The sequence below is a fragment of the Eleutherodactylus coqui genome, chromosome 5, assembly GCF_035609145.1.
Source record: "Eleutherodactylus coqui strain aEleCoq1 chromosome 5, aEleCoq1.hap1, whole genome shotgun sequence".
In the NCBI taxonomy this organism is placed as follows: domain Eukaryota; kingdom Metazoa; phylum Chordata; class Amphibia; order Anura; family Eleutherodactylidae; genus Eleutherodactylus; species Eleutherodactylus coqui.
This window is the reverse complement of record NC_089841.1, coordinates 36394174-36419494: the sequence shown is the minus strand read 5'-3', so window position 1 is coordinate 36419494 and position 25321 is coordinate 36394174. Positions and strand designations below refer to the sequence as shown.

The window sequence follows — 25321 nt, the reverse complement described above, 5'->3', positions numbered from 1 at the left end:
TATAGGTGTAACTCCATTCCAGATGCAGCCGTCCGACCGGTGAGCTCCTCTCTGTGTTCCTCCACGACGTCGTTCTTGTGGACCTTCGTGTTCGGTTACCGTTCTTCGTGCGGCGACGCGTCTTTTCCTCGGCGTTCTCCTTTATATATGGCGGGTTCTTAGTGTTTACATTATACGCCTTTATTAACCTTCTTCTCCATGTTTTTGAGGCAATGAATCATTATATGGATGAACGTTGACGGGTCTGTCCGTTTTTAGAAACTAGTAAACTCACCCGGTGATCCAGCTCTGAAGGTCTTGTAGCCCTCGCGGCCTTTGTTTATCAATATTTACCACCTGACCGCTGCAGCCAATCAGAGGCATTCTTATGCTGTTCTCGTGACATCACCGTTCCGTTGCTGCAAGCCATGATGTCAGGAGAATGACATGTGACAGCTGCGGCTTCTGATTGGCTATAGTTGTCAAGTGGTAGCCGTTGAAAGCAAAGAGCGAGAGGACTGCGTATGCGGGAGCCTGCAGTGGAATCTGACCCTGCCCTTGGCTGAGGACCCTGTACTTCCGGGTTTTCTGTACTGTGGATGGTCCGCATGGCTCACCATCGAACATTCGCAGTACAGATTTTTTTCAAATCTCCTACTTTCCCGTGGGATTCGCTGCTGCCGTCGGCCCTATTAAAACAATGGCGCTGCGATGCTTGATCTCGCAGCTAGATAGAACATGCTGCTTTTTTTCTTGCATAGCATCGCATTGTGGTGGTATGCAGGAAAACATCACTCATGTGTATGACTCCATTCAAAAGAATGGGGTTCATATTTGTGCGTCTCGCAACCCACAAATTTTGCGCAATTTTCATGCCCGTCTGAAGGCAGCCTAATAGACACTATAGTATTTTTCGGTGTGCAAGGCGTTGCCAGGTTTAGACAACAGGAAACAGGAAAAAATATTTCATAGTGATGCAATTGCCCCTGGGGGTCTAACATGGAGGTGCTACCCCCGTTAACTTTGGTGTTCTAGTATAGGAAAGGGGGTTAACAGTGAACAGTCAGCTGCTAGTAAACCAGAGTGTCCAATCAAACAATGGTGCAAGCATACGGGCTATGTTGTGTCTGTGACAAGAAAAGTGCTCAGCCGCAGGGAAATCTGTCTTTCTCTCTTTAATTGTATGGCAATGTGATCTCATCCCGGCTCTCAGTTTTTGCCCTGTTTCCCCAATATAAAGGCCCCCAACAGGACATTTACTGCACATGATCAGGTACACAACATCAGACGTGGAACATGTGAATGTCCCTGGGATCTTATAGTCCTGCTGTGTGTTGGGGTTATGTATCCTGTCCGCGGTCCGTACATGTCAACAGGTCTTACACAGGGATAAGGTCCTTTTTGTGTGTCAGAGGGCAATGCACTCCTGATAAGGTTCCTCAGATTTGGAGGTTTTCTGTAACACAGGAGCAAAGGGTCCAGGAATATGGTGGTCAGATAGCAATCCTTGTGTAGGGTATGATGGAGTTTCTTTGCAGTTTTCCTTAGTCCCTATAGCTAGAGGCACACATCCATTTCCCCTCCTTCTCTGTGTATTGGAGCAGCTGATTTCTGGGTTTCCTGGTGGCTCTGGTGATTTGGTCATCAATTGAGGTGGGATGGTAGCTCTGGTCTAACGATTGTGAAACCACTGTGTCAATATACCGGGTAGATGATGATCCAATCCAGCATGGTTGACAGCCGACCCCAGCGTGGGAGGTAAGATACAAGATGTACGAATCCTGTATGCAGATAGAAACTAGGGAAGGTATCTTGCCCTGAACTAATAACCAGGAGTGGGAAACCCCTGCCTAAAAGGGGAGTACTCGTCCTGATAGGGACGACCACACGGTCTTCCTCTAGGTGATAACTGACCCTGTAGGACAGAACACATAAAACAGAACAAAAGAACAATACCGGGACATACAGGAACAAAGGAGGTATGGACTAACAAGGATAAAGAGAGAGGCAGACTCACAAGGATAATAGACAGTTGGATACACAAATGGGGAACACAGTACACGAGCAGAAAGCAAGATAGCAAGGAAACTGATGGAGCAGCGGCTAAACATGGAGTTGTGGGCGCAAATCACACAACAATACAACAGCACTGACTGAAAGGACTAGGGCAGCTATATAGGGCGCTGATTAGAAAAGATGCATCAGCTGAGCAGGAAGCCCAGAAGCAATTAACCCTAGGAGAGCTGCAAGAGAATAAATGAAAGTTCAATGAAGAAGGAGAGCAGGATGACGCCCTTGCCTGCCAGACACAGAAGCAGAGGATTGTGTCTGACCAGTGCACCCAACACCTGATTTAAAAATGTCCTTTTAAGATGGTATAAATGTTCCTTTCTGTCTTCTGGGTCAGGGCAGATCTGGTTGTATCTGTTGGTCTGGCTGTAGACTATGGACTTCTTGATGTGTATAGGGTGGCAACTGTCCCATCTGAGGTATGTGGGCCGATCAATCGGTTTTCAGTATAGCGATGTCTATATTGAGTTGTTTGAAAGTTTTATGGTGGTGTGCTGCTTTCAGTATATGAGTAGCTTAATGTCAGGTTTACAGTGGGGTGGAATGCATTGAATCTCTCATGAAATTGTATTGGTTTTTGTTCGGTGTTGGTCCAGATGATTATGATGTCATCAATGTAGTGAAAGTAGGCCAATGGAGTGTTAGGGCAGGAGGCCAGAAAGTCACTCCCCACTTTTGCCATGAAGAGGTTGGCATATTGCAGTACCATTTTACTGCCCATTAAGGTTCCGGTGAGTTGCAGGAATATCTCTTTGCCAAAGGAGAAATAAATGTGTGTGAGGATGAATTCTGTGAGTTGTAACACCAACTCAGAGGCAACCCCATTGATCTCAAGGTGTGCCTGGCAGGCTGTCAGCCGTCCTTGTGTCGGATGTTGGTGTATAAACAATTCCACATCCATGGTGGCCGGATGGCGCCATCATGGAAGGGACCTACAGTTGACAGTTTGTTCAGTAGGTCCATGGTGTCTTGTAAGTAGCTTGTTGTGTTTCTCACCAGTGGTTTAAGGACACCTACCTATTTTGAGAATTGAGATTCCTTCAGTGAGCTATAGAACCTCTGGCTTTGAAAATCCGGCAACACGCATTATTTAAGGGAATTCAGATAGGACCCAGAGAGGATAGGATAGGGCTATATGCAGACGACATAATACGTTACATGTCGGACCCCCAAAACACACTGCCGTTAGCCATCTCTCAAATAGATGAATTCGGGAATTTTTCGGGCCTGCGTATTAATTGGCAAAAGTCCACCCTTATGCCGCTGAAACCGGGGGAATGGTCGACCGGAGAAGTGTTCTGTAAACTACAAGTTGTCCCCCAATTCAAATATTTAGGGATTCATATCACCAGAGACCACACCCAAAGTTTTGACCTAAACATCACCCCCCTGTTGACAACCCTACAACTAAAATTAAAATCCTGGAGCTCCCTGCCATTGTCTGTAGCGGGCAGAGTAAACCTTATTAAAATGATAATAGGTCAGTACGATTACTACGATATCAAATATATATGTTTTTTTTTTGCTTTGTTGTTGTTAGCCGTTTTGTCATTCACGACCCTCAGCAACCCTAAAGGCTCTCTCCATCCATGGTTTTCGGTTTTGCACTGCTTCTTTCAGTTGTGTGATATCCATGCCACTACCAGCTCTAACAGTATCGGCCATCGTGCTCAACCATTATAGATTTTTCTACTGACTCTGCTAATATTATATGGCCAAAATCCGTAAGCCTGAGCCGGGCCATGTTCCCCTCCAGTGATGTACAGGGTCTTATACGATTCAGGACTTCTCTGTTTGTTACTCTCACTGTCCAGGACATACATAGCAGCTTCACCAGCACCACAGCTCAAACGCATCAATTCTCTTTTTATCAGCTTTGTTTGCAGTCTAGTTTTTACATCCATACATAGCTATGGGGTATATGATGGTTTGCACTATCCTGTGTGTAGTTGCTGTGCCGATATCTCTACTTTTCCAGATTTTGTCCATGTTTAGCATTGTGCTTCTCCCTAATGCTATCCTACGTTTTATCTCTGGCATAGATTCTCCAGCCCGGTCAATTTTTGATTCTCGCACAAATTCTAGTCTTCTTTAAATTCAGGTAGAGGTCCATTTTTTAACTTTCAGTTTTAGGCCTCGTTCACACGGGCGACAAAGATGCACGATTTTCTCGCGATGCAACAATGCTACAGATTGCATGTATGTGAGGCCCATGCTTCCCTATGGGTTCCTTCACATTTGCAATGTTTTGTAGCATGCTACATTGCGAGTCAAAAACCTTGCGTGTTTTGCGATATGCACGCGACTTGCAAGGTCTGTTGCCCGTGTTTCCCTATGGAGCCTTCCTCTCTGTTGCACTGGACAGCGCTTCTAGGTGATGTATGTGTATTTTGTTTCTGCAATTGCGGCTTATTTTTGGGGTAGGTCTTATATTTCAAGCCCTCCCTCCCCTCATCAAAAAATCCTCACATGCGGTGCACAAATTTGCTGCATCACACGCAACTTTGTAGCACCGATTTTCTCATGTGAGGGAGGCCTTAATCTTACATATCAGCTGGTTCAGAGCTGCTTCTGTTTCTGCAAGCAGCATTGTGTCATTCACATAATGGAGATTGTTGATGTTTCTTCCACCTATTTTCACCCCGATTTCCAATTAGTCTAGGTCCATTTTCCGTATGATCACTTCCGCATATAGGTTAAACAAGAAGCGTGAGAGGATGCAGTCCTATCGGACACCTTTGCCGTTTCTAAACTAATTTGTGTCCCCATACTGTGTTCTCACAGTGGCTTCTTGCTTGGTGTAAAGTTATTTTGTAGCATGACTAGATGTGCCGTACGCCCAGCTCTTGTAGGGCCTGCCATAGCTTGTCATGGTCGATGCAGTCGAAGGCCTCGATGTAGTTGATGAAGCACATGTAGATATACTTTTGGTATTTTCAAGCTTTTTCCACGGTTCATCGCAGGTCTGCAATATGGTCACGGGTGCCACATACTCGCCAAACTCCTGCCTGCGCATCAGGGAGTGCTGCTTCAACTACTGATCTGTCTTTCCTGTATAATTATGAGAAGCATCTTGCTTGCATGTGGAATGAGGGCTTTTGTTCGGTAGTTGGAGTAATTCTGGGAGTAGCCTTTCTTTGGTAGGGACAAAGACAGATCTTTTCCAGCCTTCTGGCCATTGTGTGAAGGATGCCCATACTGCCTGGCACAGCACTGTAATGTGTTTTTACTGGTACTGGCAGCAATAGATCTGCCGGTATGTTATTTATGCCTGGTGCTTTATTTTTGGCTAGTTGTTTCATTGCCATAACCACTTCTGACTCCGTAATGGAGGCTCCAAGTCCACAGGCATCACCTCATTCAATGGTGCAGGTATGTGGTTGCAGACATATAGTTCCTCTGAGTATTCCCTCTCCTTATCCTTGATACTCCGTTGGTCATTCATACTCTGGGCTCCCTGATGACTTTGCCCCAGTTGCGTCATGAGGAAAACCCTGACTACTTGTACTCAGACCTCGCTCTTCCCCAGTAGCATTTAGAGAATCCTTTGGCCTGGGGGGGCCTGCCATCGCATAACATATTTGAATCATTAGAGAGCTCTTTCATAGGGTTTCCAAGGTGAAGTATTTACCGGGTAGGTTGCCAGGTCTTTCCCTAACACCTCCCCATTTATCCTGGCTTGGGACTGGCATATATGGATGACTCCTACACGACTGGGTTTTGGGGGGGGGGGCAGGTGTGGAGGTGGAGTACTGATTTTTTTTCTAAAATATTTCTTTTTTTTATTATTTTCTGCCGCGATCCTCTAACAGCTATAACATTTTTTTAATTTTCTGCCGACATAGTTGTGGGAGGGCTCATTTTCTGTGGGACGTCCTGTAGTTTCTATTGGGAACATATTGCAGTACAACCGACTTTTTGATAGTTTTTATTACATTTCTTCTTGGAGAGGGAGAGGGGGCAGAAAAAAGCACAATTCTGGTGTCTTTTGTTTATTTTTCTGACGACGTTCACCGTGCGAGGTAAATAATGCATGACTTTGATAGGTCAGAGTTTTACGGATGCAGCGATACAAAAGATGTGTTTTTGTTTTAATTTAGATTCTTTTATTATTAATATGGCTAAAAGGGCTTTTTAAACTTTTATTACCTTTTATTTTTTTTTATAATTAGTAAAATTTTTTAAAACTTTTTTCTCAGTCTCCTCATGGGAAAAAAACTTATTATGCTTTTATCGCTCCTGCAGTATGATGTAATGCCATAGCATTACATCATATCACGATTTGACAGCTATTCTATCAAGTCATGCCACAGGCATGGCTTGTGTTACGGTATACTGCCCTTGATACGCCAGCCCGGGTTGCCCTGGTCTCACCCGCAACCCTTGTCCCTGCCTACTTGCCTCCACTCTTGGCTAACCCCTGGCGGGCAACTGGACGGCGGTCCCTACTCTCCCTAGGGACTGAGAAGGGACGCTGGCATACATGATGGAAGGGTAGAATAACAACAGGAAAGGCAGATGTAATTAACCAACACGAAAATACAAAGCAGACCTGAGGTAGATGGAATAACCTGGCAGAAATAGCAAACAAGCTGACAAGAGCAGGAGACCGACAGAGGCTGGCTATCTAGCTCACTGGGGGAAACCAATAACTAGCAGTGATTGCAAGTCACTGCCAGACCTATAAACAAAAGCCTCCGCCCAGGGGCGAAGAAAGGGAGAATGCCAACTCCCAACAGACAATATAAAAAGGAAGCTAGTGCACGGCAGCAGCACACTCACCGATGCACACACGCAAAGCGCCACGAGCCACCAGCACACCGCTGGCCAGGCACCCGTGCCCCCGGCAGCCGGACCACACGGGGGGACACGCCCCGACCGCTGGACCCAGCATCCGCCACCCGGGAGGAGCCGCAACCGCCACATCGTGACTGCTTGATAGGTACATTTTGCAATCGCAGCTCTGAGGCATTTCAGAAGGCCCCCAGCTGCCATGACAACCCACGCAGCTGAAAAAGTGAATGCATGGAGTACTGTACTGACTGTGCACCCACTGCATCAACCTGTCTGTAAGCAGGGCTGACGTCCCAGTAAGGACGACCCCACGGTCTTTCTTTAGGCACTAGCTGACCATCACCGGACAGAACACCTATACAACAAAAGAGAGAACAGGACTAAGAGTAATAAAGAGACAGGAGGAGAGACAGGCTTGCAAGGAAATACTGAGTAACAGATGAAGACTATAGGCAGAGTAATGCGAGAACAAACAGAACGACAAAGCACAGGAAACTGGATGTAAACAGGAGAACTGCAGAACGAGGGGCTAAGCAGGAAATCAGAGAGCAGAACTCACAACAACCCTGAAGCACTGTATGGAAGCTATATAGGGCAGTGATTGGAAAAGGTGCATCAGATGAGCTGAGGCCAAGAAGCAAATAATCATAGGAGTGCTGGAAGAGAATAAGTATAAATTTTAGGGTACAGGGAGAGCGGGACAACACCCGTGGCTGCCAGACACAGAAGCAGAAGATTTGGTCTGCACAGTACACCTAACAAGTGCTTCTGATGGGGCTTTTAAAGATTGGTGTAACTTTATGGGACCTTTCACATGTGACAGAATTACACTGCAGGACGCAGACAAATCCACTGCCTGCTAAATTGTACACCAAAATCCACAGGTCTAACTGTGCATTTCCATATGCAATTGCTGGTAGGTTTTAAGCCATTTTAACCCCTTAAGAACACGGCCTATTTTGGCGTCGAGGACCAAACGATTTTTAGTATTTTTTCATCTCCATTTTTCAAAAGCGCTAACTTATTTATTTTTCCATCGACGCGGCCGTATAAGGGCTTGTTTTTTGCATGGCGAACTGTAGTTTTGAATGGTACTATTGTTGGTTACATAGTTAAAACTTTTTTTTTATAATCGTAGGAAGAAAAAACACATCAATTCTGCCATAGATTTTTTTTTTTAAGCATTAATTATGCAGCATAAATGACACACTACATTTTTTTCTGCGGGACGGTACGGTTACAGCGATTGTTCTGTCCTCCCTATGAGTGGAGCATAAGTAGACAGGCAGATAACCTTCCCTGCAACACAATGACGATGGAGCAATGTCCGCTTTCAACTTTATTGCAAGGTAGAGGTAAAACTGTAGAACAAAGAAAATAATGCACTTAGGAATGAACACTAACATAGCAGGACGTAGAATACATTACATACATGTGAGAAGACAGGCAGCATGTAATACAGCCATGAGAGATGATAACACTAGAACACATGCTCTGCTATCTGAGTAACACACATAAGACTAGAAACTATAGAAGTGGTATACTCATGGAACGGGAAGCATAATATACACCGGATGTGAGAGTAGGACATCAGGTAGAAGTTCTTACATACCGACGATGCCGCTGTGAGCCTGGAGCAGTCCAGACATGAAGAAAATGTACCAGAAAATGCCTACTGTGGGCTGAGCTGATGATGTCACTGAGGTCATGGGTAAAAGATACAGAATCCCTCAGAGGACAAAATAGACTGAGGCTCAGTATATAAATGCCCACTAGATGGAGGCTTAACAGAAAGTCCATCTAATAATGCCAGAAATAAAGCAATATCATATACCTCATACAGTACAGACAATCTTACTGAACAGAGACTGCCAAAGGCATGACACTCCCCGTCTGGTAACCCAAGGTTACGACATTAAGACCTCTTCGTTGTGATTAATAAAATTAGTTCAGTAACAGGTCTGAAGAAGAGTTTAGGCTCATTTTGTTTGTACAATTTGACTTCCATCTTTCTGACTTTCCCGTCTTCACTAGGAAAAACTTTGGTTATGAGTCCCATAGGCCATTCGTTTCTTTTTGACTGAGAGTCTTTGACAAGAACCACATTGCCAACTTCCATGTTGGGTTTACTGGAATGCCACTTATTCCTAGTCTGTAAAGTTGAGATGTATTGTTTCTTCCACTTTTCCCAAAACACATTTGCCAAGCTTTGTACCCGTCTCCATTGACACTTGTACAAGTCTTTAGAATCAAACTCACCAGCAGGAGCTGTAATTGCATCAAACTTTTGCGTGAGTAGAGTAGAAGGGGTAAGCAAAGGAGGGTCATCTGGATCTCTGGATATTGGCATTAATGGTCTCGCATTTATGATAGCTACTACTTCAGCCATAAGAGTTGTGAGGGTCTCATGGGTGAGTCTTGAAGTGCCCTCGTGGAGGAATATCGAATCAAGGATCCTACGTGCTATGCCGATCATACTCTCCCATAAGCCGCCCATATGAGAAGAATGTGGAGGGTTAAATGACCATGTGCAACCTTGGTCCGCAAGATATCTTTCTACATGGTCGCTGTCAATGTTTGAGGGAATATTCAACCCTTTACACGCTCCAATGAAATTGGTACCTCTAACAGAATGGATTTGCTTGACTGGACCTCTAATAGAAATGAAGCATCTTAATGCATTTATGAAGCTGGATGTATCCAAAGACTCAATAACTTCTATATGCACTGCCCTGATGCTCATACAAGTGAATAGGACAGCCCAGCGTTTGCTTTTTGCTTCACCTCCTCTAGTGCGCCGCGTGGTGACGGACCATGGGCCAAACACGTCGAGCTCAACATTTGTGAAAGGTGGTTCAGTGCTGAGTCGGTCAGAAGGGAGATTAGCCATTTTCTGCGACTGAAACGTACCACGGAGTTTCCGACATGTAACACATCTGAAAATGACATTACTCACAAGTCTTTTGGCTCCAACTATCCAAAATCCAGCTGTACATAGAGCTCCCTCAGTGAACAAACGTCCCTGGTGTTTAGTCTGTTCATGGTAATGCTGCACAAGTAGAGATGCAACATGATCGTTAGGGAGTATAACAGGATGGCACTCATTACTATCAAGCTGTGCATTTGAGACACGTCCTCCAACTCTCAACAGTCCATTAGCATCTATATATGGGTCAAGTTTCCTGAGGGAACTATCTTTAGGCACATTCTTTTGATTTTGGAGTGATTCTAGTTCTCTTGCATAAATCTCGTGTTGCACACAATGGATGACAACGTCCTTGGCCTGTGTAAGTTCATCCACTGTATAGCCCTTTGGACAGCGGTGCCAACCTCTGCAATGACTTGATCTTGCTGGCGTGGCTCTGAAGGTTCTGGCTGTATGAATTAAGCAACTTACAGCGTGGTTTAGTGACTTCCAAGTTGAGAACCTGTTAAAACGTTTATATCCCAGCTGTTTGCTAGAAAGTGTCGTAATGAGCGTGGAAACTTGAGGGCGAACCTCTGCATCGGAATCTGGCTCTAGCAGTTCATAGGTGCCTTTCTTGTAAGTGTCCAGTACTGGTTTATAAAAGAAAGTTGGCCCTGTGAGCCATGTGGTGTCTTTAAGGAGTGGTGCTGGTACGGCTCTTGTAGCATGATCTGCTGGGTTGTGGTCAGTCGGTACATAGTGCCACTGAGTAGGCTTTGATGACTTTCTAATCCTGTGGACTCTGTTATGCACATACACATAGAATCTCTTAGACTCATTGTAAATGTAGCCCAGCACTACTTTGCTGTCTGTATGAAATTCTGTGTCATCAAGTGTCATATCTATTTCTGTCACAATGAGTTCAGCTAGTTCTACTGCCAGAACGGCAGCACAAAGCTCCAGCCTTGGTATGGTAGGCTCAGGAGATGGTGCCAGTTTTGCCTTTCCCATCACAAACCCAATATGTGTCTGGCCCTTAATGTCAATCGTAATTGTTTCTGGCCCAACGTTTTTTAACGGAATTTAAATAAAGCATTATTATTATTTTAGGGATCTTCTGTGAATTGGGCTTTTATGTAAATTAGTTCCCTCTGCCACTGTGATTTGTCTTGGTGACCAGAACTGCGCCTAGACATGTTGCTGAATCTTTCACTTGCGTAGATCGCTGCTTCTTCCAAAGCCTCGGCTTCGGCCACAGCAGCTGCAGCTTCTTTCTCTACTGATAATTTTTCCAGTGCTGCTTCCATGCGTGCTTTCTCTACTTTTAATTGCCATTCTTCCTCAGCATAATGCACTCGCATTTTGGCGGCTTCCGCTTTTGCACGAGCAATGGCGACTGTAGAGCTACTCACTGACCCTTTTGAGCTTCTGGAGCTAGCTGAGATGTGAGACCTTGTCTCATACAGTCCAGTCACTAACGTTGATATGGTGACGCTCCGGACCAGCTTACGCACTTACCGCTGTAGTGGGCGTCCTGTAGCAGTATCGCTGCGTATTGCGCAAAGCGTGGTTTGTAATCCTGATGTCTAGACTGCTGGTGCCCTGTGTCCAGCCTGTGAGAAGTCCCTATTTCACTGGTATCCAGTCTGTGAGGGGCTGTCGTTTTACTGGTATCCAGTCTGTGAGGGGCCGTCGTTTTACTGGTATCCAGTCTGTCAGGGGCCGTCGTTTTACTGGTATCCAGTCTGTCAGGGGCCGTCGTTTTACTGGTATCCAGTCTGTGAGGGGCCGTCGTTTTATTGTTCTGTCCTCCCTATGAGTGGAGCATAAGTAGACAGGCAGATAACCTTCCCTGCAACACAATGACGATGGAGCAATGTCCGCTTTCAACTTTATTGCAAGGTAGAGGTAAAACTGTAGAACAAAGAAAATAATGCACTTAGGAATGAACACTAACATAGCAGTACAGAGAATACATTACATACATGTGAGAAGACAGGCAGCATGTGATACAGCCATGAGAGATGATAACCCTAGGACACATGCTCTGCTATCTGAGTAACACACATAAGACTAGAAACTATAGAAGTGGTATACTCATGGAACTGGAAACACAATATACACAGGATGTAAGAGTATGACTTTGGGTAGAAGTTATCACATACCGACGATGCCGCTGTGAGCCTGGATAATAAAGGTTTCCAGAGGGTCTCTAGAGCAGTCCAGACATGGAGGGAATGTGCCAGAAAATGGTTACTGTGGGCTGAGCTGATGATGGCACCGAGGTCATGGGTAAAGATACAGAATCCTCAGAGTACAAAATAGACTGAGGCTCAGTATATAAATGCCCACTAGATGGAGCCCTAACAGAAAGTCCATCTAATAATGCCAGAAATAAAGCAATACCATATACCTCATACAGTACAGACAATCTTACTGAACAGAGACTGCCAAAGGCATGACAATGATCCCAAAATTCCTATATTTTTTTCTAAAATCACTGCATTCAAAGTCCAATAACTTTTTTATTTTTCAATGGACGGAGCTCTCTGAGGGCTTATTTTTTGCTAGACGAGCTGTAGTTTTTATTAGTCCCATATTGGGGTACATACATACGGTTACAACAATACCAAAATTCCTATATTTTTTTAGTTTTTTTTTCTAAAATCACTGCATTCAAAGTCCAATAACGTTTTTTATTTTTCAATGGACTGAGCTCTCTGAGGGCTTCTTTTTTGTGAGACAAGCTGTAGTTTTTATTGGTCCCATATTGGGGTACATAGATTTTTTTTAATCACTTTTATTGCGTTTTTTGGGAGGCAAAATGCTAAAAATTAACATTTTGCCTTAGTTTTTTAGCGTTTTTTTTCTAACGCTTTTTGTCGTGCAGGTTAAAAAGTGTGTTCAATTTATTGTACACATCATTACGGCCGTATCGATACCAAATATGTGGGATTTTGTAATGCTAATATGAGAAAAAGCATAAAAAAAGGGTTTTTTAACATTATTTTTTACATTTTTATTTTTTGTACTTTATTTTTCTCTTTTTACACCATCTGTGTCCCTCTGAGGGTCTTACACTACAGCACTAAAGATCGCTGCGATAAGGCATAGCAGGACTTCTCTCCTGCCATGCTTTATCACTTATTACAGAGATCTTAGGCAATGACAATACATCTGGCGTCCTGTTGCCCTAGCAACCAGCCGAGCTATCACGATGTTATCTTGAGAGCCAGCTGGAGTCACAGAGGGAGCGCGCTCGAAGGGCTAAACAGTGGATGGGGGGGGGCACATCTCCGATGCACCCCCGCTGTTGCAGCGGGAAGCCGGCTATCAGGGACAGCCGACTCCGGTGGCAGGATAGCGCAAGATCTGCTATGATCTCGCGCAATCCCTATGACATAAGGGTACGTCATTTTGTGGGAAATACCCCGCTCCGAGGACGTACCCTTATGTCATGGGGAGGAAAGGGGTTAAATTCCACATCAAAATTCGCAGGACACCTCCGAATTTTGGTGTGGAATTTACTGCGGCGTATGGTGCATCATGCAGTCAATTCCATCCCATGTGAAAGGTCCTTAAAAACATTAAAGAGGCTGTCCCATATAAAAAGCATATACCCTGTTCACAGTAGAGGAGATAAGCAACTGATTAGTAGGAATCCGCCTGTTAGGACGCTCTGATCACAACCTCCAGGATACGATTTAATTACTATTCAACTCATGTTTCAATCCAAACAAAAACAAAGAATATAAAATGTAGATGTTTCACCTTATTTGCAGTAATTATATATTTATATATGGGATATAGTCTGGTATTTTATATTGGATCATCTTTTTTCTATTCAGGTCCCTGCAATATAGGATCCTCTGCTGATATCTCTTGTATAAGAGAATTCTCCTGATTTCACCCATCAAATATGGAGAAGGACAAGAACACAATGGCAGAAAGTTTATTAAATATCAACCTGGAGATATTCTACCAGCTTACTGGAGAGGTGAGAGATTCTGATGATGTCACATTACATCATTCTTATCTATGGTAATAATAGATAATGTCACCAGAGAGTGGCGAGATTCTGATGAGGTCACATTACATCATTCTTATCTATGGTAATAACACATGATGTCACTGGAGAGATTCTGATGATGTCACATTACATCATTCTTATCCATGGGAGTAACAGATGATGTCACTGGAGAGTGGAGAGATTCTGATGATGTCACATTACATCATTCTTATCTATGGTAATAACAGATGATGTCACTGGAGAGGTGATGGACTTTGGAAATGTCTGCTGTGATATTTATTACTGTCTCTCCATATACAGGATTACACAGTAGTGAAGAAGACCTCTAGTGATCGCTGTCGGACCCCTGTGTGTGATGGATGGGGAAGACCCTTGAGCCCAATCACAGGGCCCGCACCTCACCCCCTGATATATGAGGACATTAATGTACAAAAGATTTTGGAACTCACCAACAAGATGATTGAGCTGCTGACTAGAGAGGTGACACTGCAGGGAATGCTGGGACATTTTACAGTAACAGCATTGGAGGCTTCTGGGTAATAACTGTTTATTGTGTTGTCAGGTTCCTATAAGGTGTCAGGATGTTGCTGTCTATTTCTCCATGGAGGAGTGGGAGTATTTAGAAGGACACAAGGATCTGTACAAGGACGCCATGATGGAGACTCGCCAGCCGCTCCCATCACCAGGTAATAGACAGGACTAAATACACGGGGACATTATTATCTGTATGTAAAGAATGACTTCAGTGTCTGTCTGTGTTTCCTCCAGTTCCATCCAGTAAGAGAAGCCCACCAGAGAGATGTCCCCGTCCTCTTCTTCCGCAGGACAATCAGGTAGATGGAGATGTTCCTCTGATCTGTAGAAGGCTGTGAAGCTCTTGTCTTCAGTCTTATTAGATGTCTTCTACTTGTGTGATGAGGCCGGTGGAGATGGCAGGATTTCCGCTGACCAGAGACATTACATGTTGTCATGGATCTTCCAGTTTTCTGGCGGTGGAGACTGCTGGTGGGAATAAGGAGCCAACAGGTTGGATTTATATCTATCTGCTCCTTTATTTCTCCCGAGACAAAGAGCGGATGTGTCTGGTAGACGTTGATCTCCTCCACTGAGACAACGTGCAGCGTGTCTAGCCATGCCGGATATACATGTGTATGAGGTTCCTGAGGGGTCACTGGGGCCGCCATCTAATATATGTGTACAGCCTGTAGACCTGCAGCTATGTGGCTTAGATAACTACTCCTGTCAAGTCATTTTTAGTCGTCATGATGAATAATGATCTTTTCTGGTCATGTAAAACCTCCCACACGACTTTTCTAACCATCTGATGACTTTACAATATTTTTCTGTTTTGTATCAGGATGAAGATCTGATTGATATTAATACTCCAGAGACAATTGTGACGGTCAAACAGGAGTTTGAAGATGAGATTCCTATAGATAACTACCCAGGTGAGTAGTAAGCACTACAGAGAAGAGTCACAGATTGTCCTCAGTCAGCGCCTGCAACTATTCTATGTAGATAGATAAATTCTGTGATCTGTCAGATGTCCTCTGTATAGCGCTGCATTCAGTCAAAATGCAAAATAAATATAGGTTAAAATGTGATAATATAGTAAGCAATAACACATGGTGAACATTTATAATATGGATGTGAAAAATAGCTGGAATATGGACATGTAATGTTTCTATGTAAGCAAGCTTGATTTATTCAACATTTACTATCAGTGCTGAGAAAAAAAGTGCTGAAATTTGGAAGTAAGCAACGATTAGCTTCCATTAAGTTACTGTGTAATAAAAGGTAATATAACATGGAGAGATAATGTAGATAATGGAATATGGAAACACAGAACGAAATACCAGAATACAGAATGTGGAGACATAGACCCAGATAACAGAATGTGGAGACATAGACCCAGGTAACAGAATACAGAATGTGGAGACATAGACCCAGGTAACACAATACAGAACATAGAGACATTGACCCAGATGACAGAATACAGATTGTGGAGACATAGACCCAGATAACAGAATACAGAATGTGGGGACATAGACCCAGATAACAGAATACCTAATGTGGAGACATAGACCCAGGTAACAGAATGCAGAATGTGGAGACATAGACCCAGATAACAGAATACAGAATGTGGAGACACAGACCCAGATGACAGAATACAGAACGTGGAGACATAGACCCAGATAACGGAATGCAGAACATGGAGACATAGACCCAAATAACAGAATATAGAACATGGAGACATAGACCAAGAGAACAGAATACAGAATGTGGGGACATAGACCAAGATAACAGAATACAGAATGTGGGGACATAGACCAAGATAACAGAATACAGAATGTGGGGATATAGACCCAGATTACAGAATACAGAATGTGGAGACATAGACCCAGATAACATAATACAGAATGTGGAGACATAGACCCAGATAACAGAATACTGAATGTGGAGACATAGACCCAGATAACAGAATACAGAATTTGGAGACATAGACCCAGATAACAGAATACAGAATTTGGAGACATAGACCCAGATAACAGAATACAGAATGTGGAGACATAGACCCAGATAACAGAATACAGAACGTGGAGACATAGACCCAGATAACAGAATACAGAACGTGGAGACATAGACCCAGATAACAGAATACAGAATGTGGAGACATAGACGCAGATAACAGAATACAGAATGTGGAGACATAGACCCAGATAACAGAATACAGAATGTGGGGACATAGACCCAGATAACAGAATGCAGAATGTGGGGACATAGACCCTGATAACAGAATACAGAATGTGGAGACATAGACCCAGATAACAGAATACAGAATGTGGAGACATAGACCCAAATAACAGAATACAGAATGTGGAGACATAGACCCATATAACAGAATACAGAATTTGTAGACATAGACCCAGATAACAGAATACAGAATGTGGAGACATAGACCCAGATAACAGAATACAGAATGTGGAGACATAGACCCAGGTAACAGAATACAGAATGTGGGGACATAGACCCAGATAACAGAATACAGAATGTGGAGACATAGACCCTGATAACAGAATACAGAATGTGGGGACATAGACCCAGATAACAGAATACAGAATGTGGAGACATAGACCCAGATAACAGAATACAGAATGTGGAGGCAAAGACCCAGATAACAGAATACAGAATGTGGAGACATAGACCCAGATAACAGAATACAGAATGTGGAGACATAGACTCAGATAACAGAATACAGAATGTGGAGACATAGACCCAGATACCAGAATACAGAATGTGGAGACATAGACCCAGATAACAGAATACAGAATGTGGAGACATAGACCCAGGTAACAGAAGATTATTTGGAGGACAGTAGCTTAGTGCTGCATCAGAAATGTTGCTCACCAGCTGGAAGGAAGAGACCCAAATTCTATACAGCACTATTACGCACCCAAACTAACTTCAGCACCATCTTCCTGTGTTGTTTTGGCATGTTTAAGGCAACTTTCACTTGTTGTTTATGTCAATATCAGGACACCATTTGGCATAAACTGCATGCCTTGGGATTTGGCAGTAGTGCATGACCAAAAGTATAGAACGCCTCAAGCAACCTGTCAAGCAGCAGGTCTGGATCTGCTGTGCCACTCACCTTTTTGACTTAGTGCTACTCCTGCAGTCCCCTGATTTCATCCTTGTTGGGCCATGCAGCTGAGAGTAGTTTTGCTGCAGTGGCAACTGACATAGTTGCAGATAATGGAATGTGGAGACCAGAGGGTAATAGTGACCCCACAGTAACCCTAGTAATAATAATAACTCTACAGTAGCCCCAGTAATAATATTAACCACCTCAGTAGCAATATTAACCCAACAGCCACAATAGTAATATTAACCCCCTCAGAAGCACCAGTAGTAATAACCCTCTCAGTAGCAATATTAACCCAACAGTAGTCGCAGTAGCAATATTAACTCCCTTAGTAGCCCCTGTAATAATATTAAACCCCTCAGCCCCAGTAGTAATATTACCCCCCTCTGGAACCCTAATAGTAATATTAACCCCCTCAGTACCCCCAGTAGTAATATTAATCCCCTCAGTAGCCTCAGTAGTAATAGTAACCTCATCAATAGTAATATTAACTTCCTCAGTAGTAATACTAACCCCCCAAATAGCCCCAGTAGTAATATTAACCTCCTTAGTAGCCCCATTAGCAATATCAACCACCTTAGTAACCACAGTAGTAATAGTTCCCCCCAACCCATATACTTACCTCCTCCTTGTAGCCAGGGCCGCTCCTCCTCTCGGCGTTGATCCCGGGTGCACACTGACAGCAGTGTGTGTGCCCAGAATGTTTCCTCCCTTCTTTCCTGCGAAACTAAGGAGGAGAGGTCAGGGGAGGAGGATCCCAGGTGCTCACACTGACGTCAGAGTGTGCATTGGGATCAGCGCCACTGTGTGATTACCAGCTGGGGAGCTGCGGCACCCCAGGCCGGTAATCACTATCGTGGTGAGTAGCTGTCGGAGGCTCTGAGCCCCTGGTAATCGCTTGCCTCTGGGCCCCCTCAGCGCAGGGGCCGGTCGTCATTGCGACCCCGGCGACGCCTAGTGGTACACCTATGTACAATAGCATTACGTAGTCCTTATTATTAGTGGATTATTGGTGGAGTATTTGACCACCTGAAATGAGGCCATTTGTTATATAGGTAGGAGCTTCATTGGTACTGCTCCTTAATCTTGGTGACCTTACTGTGATATTAGGATTTTTTTTACCATTATTATTATGCTTAGGTGATTAGAAACCTAGAGGATATGGATATGTGTGAATGGGCTGGATGTGTTTTTTGTTTCTATTTTTCTTGGTTTTCTTATCTTCTCCTCTCCTCCTCCACGTCTATCATGCAATGCAACCAGCATCTCCCATTATATGAATAGGCGTGTGACGTAACAATGAATATCATTTACCATGAGTCCTGAGGTTAATATCATTGTGTGGAATGTGCAAGTTATGTGGAACAAAACTAAAAGATGTGCTGCTTTTTCATTTTTTCAGCAATTTCAACCAGCTATCGTTTTTCTATTAGAAACACACTAAGGGTGACTACCCACTATAGTTTTTTTTTCACGTTTTCGCAGTAAATTGCGATTTTGCGCGATCGCGATTTTAACATTACAAGTCCCATAGACCCCTGCAGAAAAAAAAACGCTGCAAATTTCGCAGTGAAAAAAAACTGTAGTGGGTAGTCACCCTTAACAGGAGATACTGTTCTCTTGCTTCACCATTTCTTATGGGCACATTCTTTTTATTCGGACTACTCGAGAATAAGTGTTCTGTTCCATAAAAACATCCCTTTCAGATGTGAGTCAAACTTTATAGATTCAAAGGGGAGATTTATTTGCCTTAGTTATTCTCTTGCTCAGAAGAGTGTTTTTCTTTAGTGGCAATACATAACCCCACCACCCCCTCCGTATTCCAGCAAATGTAATAAGAAGGTGATGGAATTTGTAGAATACATTATATAAGTAATGCAGTGTACTATCCTAGGAATCGAACAATCTCATCTTAAAATCCCCTTGAGGGACAAAAAAAGTTCAATAAAGTGTAATACTTTCTTTTTAAAAATCCAGCTTATAAACCCTTTTTTAATTGGTTAAATTCATTAAAAAATGTAAAAAAAAAACAACACATAATAGATATTACCACATTTATAACGACCCATACAATGGAAATATGTTGTTAGTTATCTCACATGGTGAATGCTGTAAGAATAATTTTGAAATGTAATTCGAGAACACTTTTCAAGAGCCCCATCTCTCAGTGAAGCAAGACCCCTTTTCAGTTGCCTATAGAAAGAGGACAGTATTTTTGAGAGTATTGGCCATCTGTCCCAGCTCCTCTAGTTGAGTCAACGCAAGGGGTATGTTCAGGCCTCGAAATTGGCCTCTGAGGGCATGATGGTGTTGGAGTTATCGAAAGAGGGAGTTGTTAGGAAGGCCCAATTGTATCTGCAGTTGTAAGAAGGTACTAAGAAGACCATTCTCAACCACATCTGAGAGGATACTTATCGCATGATGTCTCCAGAAGATAATGTCTGACATTTCTTGCAAGTGAGGTTTGGATTTCTCCACATGAGAGTATGGGTGGACCATTGTGCTGCCTCGTCCTGTATCAAGTGACGGCAAAACTCCATACTTTAAGGGTCACCCACATAAGTATAGGCAGGGTAGTTATACGTCAAGTCGGGTCCCTTAGCAATAATCCTCTCAACCTTTGGTCAGGACTTACTATTCTGCGCTCAAGCCCCACCACTGGGTTAGAGTCAGTAGAAGACAGCCACCACCTACCAGCTGACTAGCCAGGTAGTAGTAGTGAAAGTGGGGGAGGGCTTTCCCCCCTCCCCCCATGGGCAGGCAGAGAGTTTCTAATTTAATTCTCGGGGTGGATCCTCACCACAGCATACAGAGGAGTATCTTTTTAGGGATCAAAATACCGTATTTTCCAGCATATAAGATGACATTTTTTAACCTAGGAAAATCTTCTCCCAAGTCGGGGGTCATCTTATACACCGGGAATATGCTGTAGAAAAGAAAATCAATTCTCACCTCCCACGACACTGCTGCAGGCTGTCGCTCCCTCCTCCATGCCGACAGAGCATTGCTTTCTGGATGCGGGGCTTAAATGCCGATCACAGCCATTCAATAATGTCGGAATTTTGGGGTGATTTTCCCATCCCCCTCCCCCCAAAAAAATTCCATAAAAGTTATATAACACATTATATGTACCTTAAAGTGGTACATTAAAGAATACAACTTGTCGTCCCCCAAAAAATCAATCCGTCATACAGCAATGTCAATAGCTTATGGCTCTTACAATGCGACAATGAAAATTACTTGGTCCTTAAGGCAGAAAATAGGCTCATCACCAAGGGGTTCAAAATGATGTGTTTGGGGGAGCAGACTAAGAAGTTACTACTTGGTCAAGAATTCTTCTGCCAAATTGGAAAACCTCTGTGGAAAGAATGTCCAACCTAAGCCTCATTCACACGGGCGTCGTTTTCACACAGTATAGGTGCGTGAAACAATTGTGTCTATTAGAACCCATAGTTTCCTATAGAAATGTTCAGTTGAAGGAATTTTAGACGCACAAAAAACTTGCACCTTCAAAAGATAGGACATGCGTGGCTACAATGCCCGCATCTAAGGTCCGTGCTGCATGAAGATATGACCTGACTGATCTTTGCTGCATGCTGTGCAGGAGTCTCCATAGACACCTATGGGTGTTGGAGTTTAGCCATGTCCATCGCTTGGAAAAGATTAAAAGTCCTTAAGAGAATTTCTGCCAAACAGCACTGGCGCCGCTACACCCAGAAGCAAATTTTAAATGTCCCATTGTAAACTCCTGTTAGTCCACGTGGGCAAGCCCTAAGGTTTCAGTTCATCTCCCCAGGGGTTTCCTTAATCCCTGCGGAGACTAACAGGAGTTTACAGTGGGACATTTAAAATGTGCTTCTGGGCAGCAAGTTTTAAATGTCCTGCTGTAAGCAGCAAGGAATTCCTCCAACTCCACTGCTGCTTCCCCAAGGGATTTCTCCATAGCGTAAAGAGAGAGGGGTGGGGTTAAAGGGCTTCCCCAAGAGTGGGGGTGGGGCTAGAGGGATCTACCCTCTAGCCCTACCCCTCTCAACTTGCTATGGAGGAATCCCTGTGAGAAGCCCTCTAGCCCCGCCCTCTCTCTCTGCACTATGGGGATATCCCTTGGGGATCCCCTGTAGCCATGCCCCCTCTCTCTGCACTATGAGGATATTCCTCAGAGATTTCCAGAGCAGGGAGAGAGAGAGCGGGGCTATGGGGGATTAACCCATAGCAGGAAGAGAGAGGGCAGGGTTATAGGGTATTAACTCATAGTAGGGTGAGAGAGAGAGAGAGGCAATGGGAGATTAACCCATAGCAGGGAAACAGAGAGAGCGGGGGTATGGGTTAATCCCTTAAAGCCCCGCTCTGTCTCTTTCCCTGCTATGGGTAAATCCCGTAGCCTTGCGTGGCGTCATATCTCTTTCCTCCTGGAGCAGCTGGCTTTTTTTAAGCAACTTGCTGCTCCAGTGAATGCACGACTTTTACACGCATGAAGCTCAGGTCTTCTGTGCATGAAAAATCTTTAATGCAGTGTAGCTGCGATATTCTTTTTGCGCACCTGTACTGCTCTTAAACCACACCCGTGTGAAAGAGCCATTATAGTGTATTTTACATATAGGAAGGTGAAGACCAAGTAGCTCCATTAGCCAAGCTCTTCAGATGACATAACCGTCGACCAAGTTGTGTCGTTCTGGACAAGCAATAGAGAATGGAAGGATGAATTCACGCATGACACAATTGTTTTTTAGAAATTCATGTTTCTTTCCAAAACCACCTCATTAGGATGGATGGAACGGAATTTCAGCCTTGTTACAACAAACCCTATAGCTGTGTCCACACTGCTTAATTTGCCAAGGATTGGACATGGAATATGCATCCCATTGATGTCATAATCCAAGTATCAATCTATCATACAAAAAATATTTTGAACAATGGATTGATGATTGTAATTTTTTTTTTTTTTAAACTTGTATATTGAATATTTTCAAAATGCGGTAAGGTCCTACAATATGGGAACAGTTGAGTCTCTTCCCAATTTTGGCTATAAGGACCCGACAATATTTTTAGAATTTTTATCTCTACTTTTATAAAGCCATAACCTTTTTTATTTTTCCGTCTACATTGAATGACAGCTGAGCGCTGCCTATGATTGGTCACAGCACTCAAAGGCAGCACTTTCAGGAGGCAGGGATTTTTCAATCCCTGGCCACCAGAAAGACAGAAGAAGACTGCCAGGGACCGGTGGGATATTCCAGGTATTCATAATTTCATGTTGAAGAGCACTTTTCCACAATTTTTAGATTCAGTTTTTCACGGATTTGGCTCTGCCTCTCTAACATGTTCTTTTTATACAGTCATGTGACCGTGCTCCAACTTTTTTGAGATGTGTTGATGCCATCAATTTCTACATGAGTTAATTAAAAAAAAATGTGATGGAAAAATGTCTCCCCTTTAACTTCTGTTATGTGTTCTGTTCTATATTCTGTTGTGTTTAAAATATGGTTCTATGAGCTTTCCAAATCATTGCATTATTTCTGTCCTAACTTTTATTTACATCTTACATTGCATCCTAACTTTTTTGGAATTGGGGTGGTTATTATTATTTAAGGATGGTAAAATCACTTTTGTTCTTGGCAGATGACTGGACCAGGAGTTCAGAGGAGAATGTGATAGCTTTTGATTTCAAAGCAGAAGACTATGAAATCACACAAGATACATACGGAGAATATGCCATTATCTTAGATGTACCCTCCGACTTTCACGGCAAAGATCCATCATCTGATCCTCTTATACAGGTCCCATCATCTGATTCATCACCGAATGATAAGCGGAATAGAAATCGCAGAAGGAGTGTTAATTATCAAAGAATTCACACAGGAGAGAAGATACTTTCATGTTCAGAATGTGGGAAATGTTTTACTCAGAAATCAAATCTTGTTAAACATCAAAGAACTCACACAGGGGAGAAGCCATTTTGTTGCTCAGAATGTGGAAAATGTTTTACTCAGAAATCACATCTTGTTAAACATGAGAGAACTCACACAGGAGAGAAGCCATTTTCATGTCCGGTATGTGGGAAATGTTTTATTCGGAAATCACATCTTGTTGAACATCAAAAAACTCACACAGGGACGAAGCCATTTTCATGCTTAGAATGTGGGAAATGTTTTACGCGAAAATCAAATCTTGGGGAACATCAAAAAACTCACACAGGAGAGAAGCCGTTTTCATGTCCAGAATGTGGGAAATGTTTTACTCGGAAATCAAGTCTTGTTGAACATCATAGAATTCACACAGGAGAGAAGGCGTTTTCATGTCTAGAATGTGGAAAATGTTTCTCAAGGAAAACAAGTCTTGTTGACCATCAGAGGAGTCACCCAGTGGAGGAGCCATTTCCTGTTTTCATTATTAACTCGATTTATTAACAAATAGAAACATAACCAGCATTAAAGACTAGAAAACTTCCTGAAGCAGTAGTTTAAAGAGCACTGAAAAAACTTAGGACACTTGGGGTGTCTTCAGGCATAGTAGTTAGGCTGCAGTTCTTTCTCTTCGGAAAAGAAACGCTTGGCATGTGGTTTTTCCATGAATTACTGTGGTTTTCATTAGCATCACCTATTCTAGCTGTGGAACCAAGGCATTTTGCGGTAAACATGGATGCAAGGACTGCGGCACATATACTATGTCTAAATATACCCTTGGCATGTTCTGACAGAAACTTAGGTAAAGGAATAGAAAAAACAGCTCACCACAGTCCATGGTTTTTGGATCCAGCACTTCTGACTTTCTTCTAGCTTGGCTGCTTCACAACAGGAGAAAGATTTGTCCAGCACGTCGGATAAAAAGTGAAACCTGTTCATTGGATTCCTTTTAAGACTTACTGTAATTACGTTTCTGGAAACAAGAGACAGTTGCTTACGCCTTTTGAGCAGAAGACACAGTCTTAAACGTAATCTGTGACCATCTCTTTGCAGTTCTCTTTGAAAGCATCATAGAGTAGTTCCTGTCACACCGATTACAGTGATATGTCTGCTGTGTGGATCTGTGCAGTAGTTTTGGAGAAACGTGGATTTAATTAGTAACAGCCAGACACAGAACCAGGCAGGGGCGTAATTATAGAGGGTGCAGGGGATGCGGTTGCACCTGGGCCCAGGAGCCTTAGGGGGCCCATAAGGCCTCTCTTCTCCATATAGGGAGCCCAGTACTATGAATAAAGCATTATAGTTTGGGGCCCTGTTACAGGTTTTGCATTGGGGCACAGAAGCTTCAAGTTATGTCTCTGTCCAGCATGGTTTAGGTATGGGTACGGGTACAGATACAGATAGAGGAGGGCCCCAGCTCACCTTTTGCATCAGGGCCCCTGAGCCTTTAGTTACGCCCCTGGAACCAGGCCTGTATATTCATGAGCTGAAGCTTAGCCATAATCACCCCACCTTCCAGCCAATGGTTGGCAGCTCTCTCTGTATCCACAGCAATAGGCAGACAGCAGTCAATCAGTAGCTGGAATGTGGGGTGGGAGGAGCTAGCCTGCAGTTCATGAATATCCAGGACTACTTCCTGTAATCCTCTATGCTTGTGCTGCCACTGATAAAAGGCAAGTTTTTCCAAAGCTACAGCACAGATTCATACAGCAGACATATCACTGTGCCTGTCACTACCTTATAGTGCTCTCAGAGAGGGGTGAAAAAAGATGGTGAAAGAGTCTCTTTAATAACCCTGCCAAAAACTTGACTGTTCCTATAGCGTAGCCATATTTGGCTCAAAACTACTGCTTGTCTTTTTCTGTAGATCAAGCAGCAAAAACTAATTGCAAGTGTTCTTTTCTTACTGGAAGGGTGGGAGTTAATCTGGGCTTTTTTTTACTAACTTTTTAATGTGTCCATTTTCTGGCAGGAAGACATTGTAATAAAGT

The 25321-nt window shown here is 43.4% G+C and overlaps 1 protein-coding gene across 1 annotated transcript; it reads left to right on the top strand.

Moving 5' to 3' along the window:
• Nucleotides 1–11: 11 nt before the first annotated feature.
• On the top strand, nt 12–25321 carry LOC136629186 (oocyte zinc finger protein XlCOF8.4-like). The gene is made up of 7 exons (XM_066605352.1): nt 12–39; nt 13600–13748; nt 14082–14261; nt 14344–14467; nt 14550–14614; nt 15139–15229; nt 23047–25321. The coding sequence occupies exons 2-7, from the start codon at nt 13671–13673 to the stop codon at nt 23832–23834; spliced, it is 1326 nt and encodes a 441-aa protein (XP_066461449.1). The 5' UTR covers nt 12–39; nt 13600–13670; the 3' UTR covers nt 23835–25321.

Bases quoted from the DNA above. Each gene is read 5' to 3' on its own strand.
- LOC136629186 (XM_066605352.1), top strand. From the start codon at position 13,671: ATGGAGAAGGACAAGAACACAATGGCAGAAAGTTTATTAAATATCAAC. The intron at 14,262-14,343 runs GTGACACTGCAG...TTGTGTTGTCAG, and splicing joins TTGAGCTGCTGACTAGAGAG to GTTCCTATAAGGTGTCAGGA. The intron at 14,615-15,138 runs GTAGATGGAGAT...GTTTTGTATCAG, and splicing joins TTCTTCCGCAGGACAATCAG to GATGAAGATCTGATTGATAT.